This window comes from Rana temporaria, chromosome 6 (genome assembly GCF_905171775.1).
Source record: "Rana temporaria chromosome 6, aRanTem1.1, whole genome shotgun sequence".
Lineage (NCBI taxonomy): Eukaryota > Metazoa > Chordata > Amphibia > Anura > Ranidae > Rana > Rana temporaria.
In genome coordinates, this window is record NC_053494.1 from 1,159,962 (window position 1) to 1,170,162 (window position 10,201).

General features: G+C 49.7%; 1 protein-coding gene and 1 pseudogene across 1 annotated transcript in view; both read right to left on the minus strand.

Moving 5' to 3' along the window:
• LOC120942900 (integrin alpha-M-like) overlaps positions 1-9,776 on the minus strand; it is a 39,259-nt gene extending 29,483 nt beyond the window's left edge. The window contains exons 1-6 of the mRNA XM_040355853.1: positions 9,658-9,776; positions 4,187-4,289; positions 3,768-3,871; positions 3,561-3,634; positions 2,719-2,833; positions 2,468-2,598 (exon numbers count right to left, since the gene is read on the minus strand). Coding sequence (XP_040211787.1) covers positions 2,468-2,598; positions 2,719-2,833; positions 3,561-3,634; positions 3,768-3,871; positions 4,187-4,289; positions 9,658-9,694 — 564 coding nt within the window. The 5' untranslated portion in view covers positions 9,695-9,776. The remainder of the gene's footprint in view (positions 1-2,467; positions 2,599-2,718; positions 2,834-3,560; positions 3,635-3,767; positions 3,872-4,186; positions 4,290-9,657) is intronic.
• Positions 8,060-8,150, minus strand: LOC120944532 (annotated as a pseudogene).
• Positions 9,777-10,201: the final 425 nt, after the last annotated feature.

A 10,201-nucleotide genomic window follows, 5' to 3' on the forward strand; every position in this document is an offset into this window, starting at 1 on the left:
TGGTGGGGTGTATATAGAGGAGGGGGATATGGTGGGATGTATATAGAGGAGGGAGATATGGTGGGGTGTATATAGAGGAGGGAGATATGGTGGGGTGTATATAGAGGAGGGAGATATGGTGGGGTGTATATAGAGGAGGGAGATATGGTGGGGTGTATATAGAGGAGGGAGATATGGTGGGGTGTATATAGAGGAGGGGGATATAGTGGGGTGTATATAGAGGAGGGGGATATGGTGGGGTGTATATAGAGGAGGGGGATATGGTGGGATGTATATAGAGGAGGGAGATATGGTGGGGTGTATATAGAGGAGGGAGATATGGTGGGGTGTATATAGAGGAGGGAGATATGGTGGGGTGTATATAGAGGAGGGGGATATAGTGGGGTGTATATAGAGGAGGGGGATATGGTGGGATGTATATAGAGGAGGGGGGTATAGTGGGGTGTATATAGAGGAGGGGGGTATGGTGGGGTGTATATAGAGGAGGGGGATATGGTTGGGTGTATATAGAGGAGGGAGATATGGTGGGGTGTATATAGAGGAGGGAGATATGGTGGGGTGTATATAGAGGAGGGGGATATGGTGGGGTGTATATAGAGGAGGGGGATATGGTGGGATGTATATAGAGGAGGGGGTTATGGTGGGGTGTATATAGAGGAGGGGGATATGGTGGGGTGTATATAGAGGAGGGGGATATGGTGGGATGTATATAGAGGAGGGGGTTATGGTGGGGTGTATATAGAGGAGGGGGATATGGTGGGGTGTATATAGAGGAGGGGGATATGGTGGGATGTATATAGAGGAGGGGGTTATGGTGGGGTGTATATAGAGGAGGGGGGTATGGTGGGTGTATATAGAGGAGGGGGATATGGTGGGTGTATATAGAGGAGGGGGTTATGGTGGGGTGTATATAGAGGAGGGGGGTATGGTGGGTGTATATAGAGGAGGGGGTATGGTGGGTGTATATAGAGGAGGGGGGTATAGTGGGGTGTATATAGAGGAGGGGGGTATGGTGGGGTGTATATAGAGGAGGGGGGTATGGTGGGTGTATATAGAGGAGGGGGTATGGTGGGTGTATATAGAGGAGGGGGGTATAGTGGGGTGTATATAGAGGAGGGGGGTATGGTGGGGTGTATATAGAGGAGGGGGATATGGTTGGGTGTATATAGAGGAGGGAGATATGGTGGGGTGTATATAGAGGAGGGAGATATGGTGGGGTGTATATAGAGGAGGGAGATATGGTGGGTGTATATAGAGGAGGGGGGTATGGTGGGGTGTATATAGAGGAGGGGGGTATGGTGGGGTGTATATAGAGGAGGGGGATATAGTGGGGTGTATATAGAGGAGGGGGATATGGTGGGTGTATATAGAGGAGGGGGGTATGGTGGGGTGTATATAGAGGAGGGGGGTATGGTGGGGTGTATATAGAGGAGGGGGATATAGTGGGGTGTATATAGAGGAGGGGGATATGGTGGGTGTATATAGAGGAGGGGGGTATGGTGGGGTGTATATAGAGGAGGGGGGTATGGTGGGGTGTATATAGAGGAGGGGGGTATGGTGGGGTGTATATAGAGGAGGGGGGTATGGTGGGGTGTATATAGAGGAGGGGGGTATGGTGGGGTGTATATAGAGGAGGGAGATATGGTGGGGTGTATATAGAGGAGGGGGGTATGGTGGGGTGTATATAGAGGAGGGGGGTATGGTGGGGTGTATATAGAGGAGGGGGGTATGGTGGGGTGTATATAGAGGAGGGGGGTATGGTGGGGTGTATATAGAGGAGGGGGGTATGGTGGGGTGTATATAGAGGAGGGGGATATGGTGGGGTGTATATAGAGGAGGGGGATATAGTGGGGTGTATATAGAGAAGGGGGATATGGTGGGTGTATATAGAGGAGGGGGGTATGGTGGGGTGTATATAGAGGAGGGGGGTATGGTGGGTGTATATAGAGAAGGGAGATATGGTGGGGTGTATATAGAGGAGGGAGATATGGTGGGGTGTATATAGAGGAGGGGGGTATGGTGGGGTGTATATAGAGGAGGGAGATATGGTTGGGTGTATATAGAGGAGGGGGGTATGGTGGGTGTAAATGGAGGAGGGGGATATAGTGGGGTGTATATAGAGGAGGGGGGTATGGTGGGTGTATATGGAGGAGGGGGATATAGTGGGGTGTATATAGAGAAGGGGGATATGTTTTGGGGGGGATATAGTGGAGAAGGGGGATATGGTGTGGGGGGGATATAGTGGAGAAGGTGGAGATGCGTTGGGGGGATATAATGGAGAAGGTGGAGATGTGTGGGGGGGATATAGTGGAGAAGGTGGTGATGTGTTGGGGGGATATAGTGGAGAAGGTGGAGATGTGTGGGGGGGATATAGTGGAGAAGGTGGAGATGTGTGGGGGGATAAAATGGAGAAGGTGGAGATGTGTGGGGGGATATAGTGGAGGGGGAGGGGAGAAGAACACCTCACCTGTGTATTGCTCTCCTTGAACTCTTCCATCACTCTGGTGATAAAGTTCAGCATTAATGTGAAATCCTTGGCGACAATACTCCCCGATCCATCGATGAGGAAGACGATGTCCAATGCCGGCCCACTGCACTCTGCCAAGACACAGCAACAAACATCACTTCTAGTGACATGGTCTCCTACTAATGATCACAGCTGTGCTTCTACCTGGAAGTCTGGAGGACATGGCCTGTCGTGGTTGGGGTAGGTGTTACCTGGCAGGGATCGGGGTAGAGCTGTCATCACTGGTGGCTCTCCAGTTATATAATAGCATCGTCCATTTACATAGATGTTCCCACCGCATGGCCTCTGCAGGGTTGGGCCACACACCTGAGGGGGACACATGGAGGATGTCACACACACCATGTGAGGGACACATGGAGGATAGAGAAAAGATATACCTGTGCTCAAACCCCAATAGCTTCTACATATATTTAAACTATCAGGTGCTAAAGGGATGTGACCACATTAACACTACAAATCCTGGGTGGACCCTCTGCACACTGCTACACCCTTCCCAGCAAACTATGAAATGTATAACGGGGATATCTAGCTCACATATATTGCAATACATGTTTAAGCCGACCAACTGCATCAAAGTAATCCCTCTCTGGCCAGTCCCTACTCTGCTCTGACACTGCAAAATGCTATGGAGGGCACCATGCCAACCTGGGGAATAGAATCACAAGGTGGGGGGAGTGTGACTAGGTCCCGGTCTGGTCACTGACCTGCATTACAACAGAGACCAAACCTGAACCTAGTCACTCTCCCCCACCTTGTGTCTGTATGCCCCAGGTTGGCATGGTGCCCTCCATAGCATTTGCAGAGTAGAGTAGGGACTGGCCAGAGAGGGATTAGGCATGTATTGCAATATATGTGAGCTAGATATCCCCGTTATACATTTCATAGTTGGCTGGGAAGGGTGTAGCAGTGTGCAGAGGGGCCATCCGGGATTTGTAGACACATGGAGGACATCACACCCTGAGAAGAACACATGGAGGACGTCACACACCATGGGGAGGACACATACAGTATCTGCCAGAGAAGAGCCACCTACCAGAAGCTGAGGCGGATTCTCCTGTACAACCAGAGATAATCCGAGAGAGGAATTTATATCGTCATCAGAGGAACCTGTAATACAGAATATATAACTATACATTGGTGACATCACCGCTCTCCAGATATAAGATATATTATACATTGGTGACATCACCGCTCTGTAACATGTTAATAACATTTGATATAAAGGTGAATACAATGTTACCGGGGATGGGCATGGGGTTGCAGCTGGCTGTCTGCGGGTCGCAGCGATATAACCGTCCTGTCTTATTCTGGGATTCTCGGTGGAGCGGAGCGCTGACTATCACCCTGCAATGACACGGCACACCTCTGATAACCGTTCACATATATTATTACACTACACAGATATATCTGATCCAAGTCCATAGAAGCCCCCCCCCCCCATACACATACAGATCAGGGACAGATTTCTGGGCTGTGAGCCCACAATGGCATGGTGAGATCACACAAACTCCATGCAGACACTGACCCTATGACCCCAGCGCTGTAAGTCCCTCCTCCAGTCACTGTGGAGTTTTATTATACGAGTATTGACAGCGAATGCTTTGTGATCATCTACATTGCAGATTTTTCCTCCCCAAAGAGGACCCGTCACCCTCTCACCATTTATCCATCTGCACCACCTGATGGCCAAAGCTGGGATCCACATTCTGGAAGATGATTGGACGCGTTGTGTCCACAAAGAAGGCGCTGGCGGAGGAGAGCGCTGTGATAATGATAAAATAGAAGAGCGATGAGGAACAAGCGACCCCGGAGACATTATATCCACATTATATCCACCCCAAATCCTCTACATTCTACATCTATCCAACGTATTCATTGATGGGAGGATGGAAGAGATGCAAGGTGATGGAGGAGATGGGAGGTGATGGAGGAGATGGGAGGTGATGGAGGAGATGCAAGGTGGTGGAAGAGACAGGACAAGATGGAAAAGGTGGAAGGTGATGGAGGAAAGGGGAGGTGATGCAAGAGATTGGGGGTGGATGAAGAGGTTGGAGGTGATGGAAGAGATTGGAGGTGATGGAGGAGAAGAGAGGTGATGGAGAAAAGGGAAGATAATTGGAGGGAAATGGAAGAGATTGTAGATGATGGAGAAGATGAGAGGTCATAGAAAAGATGGGAGGTGATGGAAGAGACTGAAAGACATGGAAGAGGTTGAAGGAGATGGAAGAGGTTGAAGGAGATGGAAGAGGTTGAAGGAGATGGAAGAGGTTGGAGAAGATGGAAGAGGTTGAAGGAGATGGAAGAGGTTGAAAGAGATGGAAGAGGTTGGAGAAGATGGAAAAGATGGAGGGAGGTGGAAGAGATTGTAGTTGATGGTCTCAGGGCTGGGCTCAACCCTTCCCTTCTCTGAGCTGGCCACTCAGCTGTCGGCTAATTGCCAGCTCCCATCTCTCCACAGAGACTCACCTGTTGATGATCCGGCTCGTCAGTCCTGCTTACTTAAGCCGTCCAGCGCAGATGATCTCTGCCTTCGCCTTGGTCAACATCACAGAGACTTTCTCCTGCGCTCCTGTTAAAGACTTGCTTGGCTGACATTCCTTCTGGCTTCAGATCCTGCTTGCTGTTCCACTACGCTGATTCCTGGCTTCCTGACTTTCTGGCTTGTCTGACTATCCGTTCCGGTTACCGAACTTTGGCTATGTTTTGACTATGTTTGTTCGAATTACTTTTATTATTAAACAAGTGTGATTTGTACTTCTGTCTCAGTCTGATTCATGGTTCACGACAGTAAGCGAAGGCCAGGAATTCAGAAGATGCATTCAATCCACAGATTGGATGAGCAGGATCACCGCATGGATCAGTTTGCCATGGCATTACAAACCCTCCTGAGTTGCACGGCTCACCTGGAATCTCCCACTCTGGCTGCTCCGGTACAACCTGTGTTGCAGGCCATCCCTGCTGCGTCTCTGGGCAAGCACCCACCTCACGTATTACCTCTATAAGAGGTATGTCTGGTTCCGCTCCGCTTCCCTATCGATTTGGGGGCGATCCAGTCCAATGCAGATGGTTTCTCAACCAGGTTGAGATATACTTTGAGATACTGCCCCAGGCGTTTCCCACGGACAGAAGCAAAGTAGGTTTTGTGATATCTTTGCTTTCTGAGAGAGCTTTGGCCTGGGCAAACCCTCTATGGGAGATGCAAAAACCTGTGGTCCTATGTTACCCAGAATTTGTGGCTTCCTTCAAAAGGGTATTTGACGCTCTGATTCTGCTGCCAAGTGCCTCATGTCCATCAAACAGAGTACGAGAACTGTTGCCGATTATGACATTGAATTCCGTACTCTGGCAGCAGAGAGTTTTTTTGGAACAAAAGGGTCCTTTTTCTCATGGTCTCTTTGGATACCATCAAGGATGAGATAGCAGCCCGAGATATACCCACTGAGCTGGAGAAATTCAATCACGTTTGCCATCCTCATTGACTCCAGACTTAGAGACTTAGAGAAAGACTATCTTTTAAGGGTCGTTGATGAGGGGGTACTGTCAGGGCTGAGCTCAGCCCTTCCTTCTCTGAGCTGGCCACTCAGCTGTCGGCTAATTGCCAGCTCCTATCTCTCCACAGAGACTCACCTGTTGATGATCTGCTTGTCAGTCCTGCCTACTTAAAGCCTTCCAGCTCACGTCATCTCTGCCTTCGCCTTGGTCAACATCACAGAGACTTTCTCCTGCGCTCCTGTTAAAGACTTGCTTGGCTGACATTCCTTCTGGCTCCAGATCCTACTTGCTGTTCCACTACGCTGATTCCTGGCCTCCTGACTTTCTGTCTTGTCTGACTATCCGTTCCGGTTACCGAACTTTGGCTATGTTTTATCTATGTGTGTTCCTCTCTCAGTCAGATTCATGGTTTCAGACAGATAGAGAAGATGAGAGGTGATAGACAAGATTGGAAGCGATAGAAGGTGATGGAAGAGATTGGAGGAGTTGGAAGAGATTGGAGGAGATGGAAGAGATTGGAAGGAGAAGATAAGAGGTGGTGGAAGAGATGGGAGATGATGGAATAAATTCTAGATGATGGAAGAGAGTGGAGGTGAGGGAGGAGATTGAACATGATGGAATGTTATGCAAGACATTGGAGGTGATGGAGGAGACTGGAGGTGATGGAAGAGATTGAAGGTGATAAAAGAGAGTTTGGAGGTAATGAAGGAGAATACAGGTGATCAAGATGAGAGATGATGGAAGAGATGGAAGGTGATGGAAGAGATTGGAGGAGATAAGAGTTGATGGAAGAGATGGAAGGTGATGGAAGAGATTGGAGGAGATAAGAGTTGATGGAAGAGATGGAAGGTGATGGAAGAGATTGGAGGAGATAAGAGTTGATGGAAGAGATGGAAGGTGATGGAAGAGATTAGAGGAGATGAGAGTTGATGGAAGAGATAGAAGGTGATGGAAGAGATTGGAGTAGATAAGAGATTTTTTTCTTTTGAAAAGCCTGTGGCGTGCAAAACACAGCCCAAAAACTCCACCCGGTGCAGGAAAAATGTGCACACACATAAAGAGGTGCAACAAAAAACTGTGACGGGTGCATCGTTAAGTGGTCCTCTAAAAGAGGACCCAGCTCTGATCCCCCGGGGCATTAGGCTCCTGGCAGGGACTAGAGTAACTGTGGTCCATACAGCCAAAGCCATATGGACCCATCTTGGTCCAAGCAGCCGAAGTCACAAGGACCCAACATCCTCAGAGGGACTGCCGAAACAGAACCCTCCTCGGTGAGGCTCCCCCGAAGGGAGACCCCATGAGAGCCGGCGAACTTAGCCAGAAGGCCGAGTCCACCAACTCCCAAGACTTTCAGAGCAGGTCCGAGGACCAGCACCCTACTCATCACACATAAAGTGCAAGCACCAAACAAAAAAGTGACAAACAGACAAACACGGGGAAAATAAAAAATGAAAGTGGGGAGAAAGAAGATGGGAGAGTGAGGTAAAGTGACCAATGTGCTATACATTGGCCGGCCCTCCGGCCAGGAATCAAAAATTCCTCTGGTCCTAGCCAAAAGGCCGGGCCCTAGAGGCAGGTGTGAAAAGTGTGTTGTGGAGATAAGTGACCTGAAGGTGCCACACGATGAGTGCCCCTCAAACACTCGTGCAATGTATGGCACCCCTGGACTGCCACTCCAGGGGGCACTATCTCCACGGGCTTTTCAAAGGTCCCTAGCCCCCGGTCCGGACCGGCAGCACCCTTCCCAGCCAGGAAGGTGGGAGAAGAGGTCGGGGAGAACCCACCTAAGCAGGCTCTACCCACAACCCCTAACTCTCCCACCTAATCACATTCTGGAAGTACTACCCGCTCCTTCCCGGTTAAAGGAGAAGCAAGGGTTCCCTCCAGAACAACTGACTGGGGCAGATACCACCAAATCCAGGCCAACGGCCAGGGACCCGGCCTCTTGGCTTCGACCTCATGCCTCTCTGTCCCGATCAGAAGGCTTCCACCTCCACGCCAACAGGCTTAGCGTCCGCCGACTGCCATCCCTTTCCTCTGCCACAGGGTACCGGGGACAGTCAGCTTAGCACCACCTATTGGCAACTGATAAGAACAGATACTACACTTGATCTTAGCCAAAAGGCCGAGAACCCCCACCCCCTTCCTCCTCATCAATCATTACCATAATACATAACCCCCCCACCCCTTCCTCCTCATCAATCCTCACCATAATACATAACCCCCCATAACCCCCCCCCCCTTCCTCCTCATCAATCATCACCATAATACATAACCCCCCACCCCTTCCTCCTCATCAATCCTCACCATAATACATAACCCCCCACCCCTTCCTCCTCATCAATCATCACCATAATACATAACCCCCCACCCCTTCCTCCTCATCAATCCTCACCATAATACATAACCCCCACCCCCTTCCTCCTCATCAATCATTACCATAATACATAACCCCCCCACCCCTTCCTCCTCATCAATCCTCACCATAATACATAACCCCCCATAACCCCCACCCCCTTCCTCCTCATCAATCATCACCATAATACATAACCCCCCACCCCTTCCTCCTCATCAATCCTCACCATAATACATAACCCCCCACCCCTTCCTCCTCATCAATCATCACCATAATACATAACCCCCCATAACCCCCCACCCCTTCCTCCTCATCAATCATCACCATAATACATAACCCCCCACCCCTTCCTCCTCATCAATCATCACCATAATACATAACCCCCCATAACCCCCCACCCCTTCCTCCTCATCAATCATCACCATAATACATAACCCCCCACCCCTTCCTCCTCATCAATCATCACCATAATACATAACCCCCCCACCCCTTCCTCCTCATCAATCATCACCATAATACATAACCCCCCATAACCCCCCCACCCCTTCCTCATCAATCCTCACCATAATACATAACCCCTTCCTCCTCATCAATCCTCACCATAATACATAACCCCCCACCCCTTCCTCTTCATCAATCCTCACCATAATACATAACCCCCCACCCCTTCCTCCTCATCAATCCTCACCATAATACATAACCCCCCCACCCCTTCCTCCTCATCAATCCTCACCATAATACATAACCCCCCATAACCCCCCACCCCTTCCTCCTCATCAATCATCACCATAATACATAACCCCCCATAACCCCCCCACCCCTTCCTCCTCATCAATCATCACCATAATACATAACCCCCCCACCCCTTCCTCCTCATCAATCATCACCATAGTCTTACATGGGTGCTCAACCTGTGGCTCTCCAGCTGTTGCAGAACTACAAGTCCCATCATGCCTCTGCCTTTGGGAGTCATGCTTGTAACAGTCAGTAGCTTGCAATGCCTCATGGGAATTGTAGTTCTGAAACAGCTGGAGAGCCACAAATTGAGCACCCATGCCGGATAGTACATAACCCCCGAGCTCAATGAGATGGAGTTGACCACTAAGAAGGTGTACCTTCCATATAATCCTCACCTACAAGTCTCCATGTTAGAAGAGGATGGAATGTCCTGACCCCAGAGCACCCAACTGCCCCTCATTCTCCTCTTCTGACTCCCCCAGACCCCCACCCTGGGATCTGACATGTAACGGCGGTCAGAAGACCCTCAGCTGCTGTCACTTACCTTGGTGGAGCAGCAACCAGGTCAGGAGCCCCCCCATCCCAGTCCACACAGCTCTGCAGAGCGTCAGAATGAGCGATAGTCTGCAGCCAGTCACCGTCCTCGGGTCTCTTTCACAACTCAGGGTAGGCGTGTGGAAATGACTTCTGCAAAACTCCCCGCTGAGTGCAATACAGAGAGCGAGCCCTATCCCCACCGCAATCAGCACCACAGCTTTCCACTATCTCTGTCCTGCGGCTTTGCCTTCTATAGGAAGAGATATCAAATATTGCGCCAACCATAAAGAGTTAAAGCTGCTACCAAAAGAAACAGACACAAATTGTAACAGTGCAAAAAAAGTGTAAGAAAAATAGGATGCCCTATGTGAATAATATATATACAGTGAAAGTGTAAAAATATAGAAGTGTGCAATTCTATACTAGAAAATATGAAATGTGTATGTATTATACACGCCTAAAAAGACGCAATAGCAGGGCTTATTTTCAGCGGGAACGCGGGGGAACGCAGTTCCGGCACCTCCTGGACTGACTGTATGTAATGGCAAGGG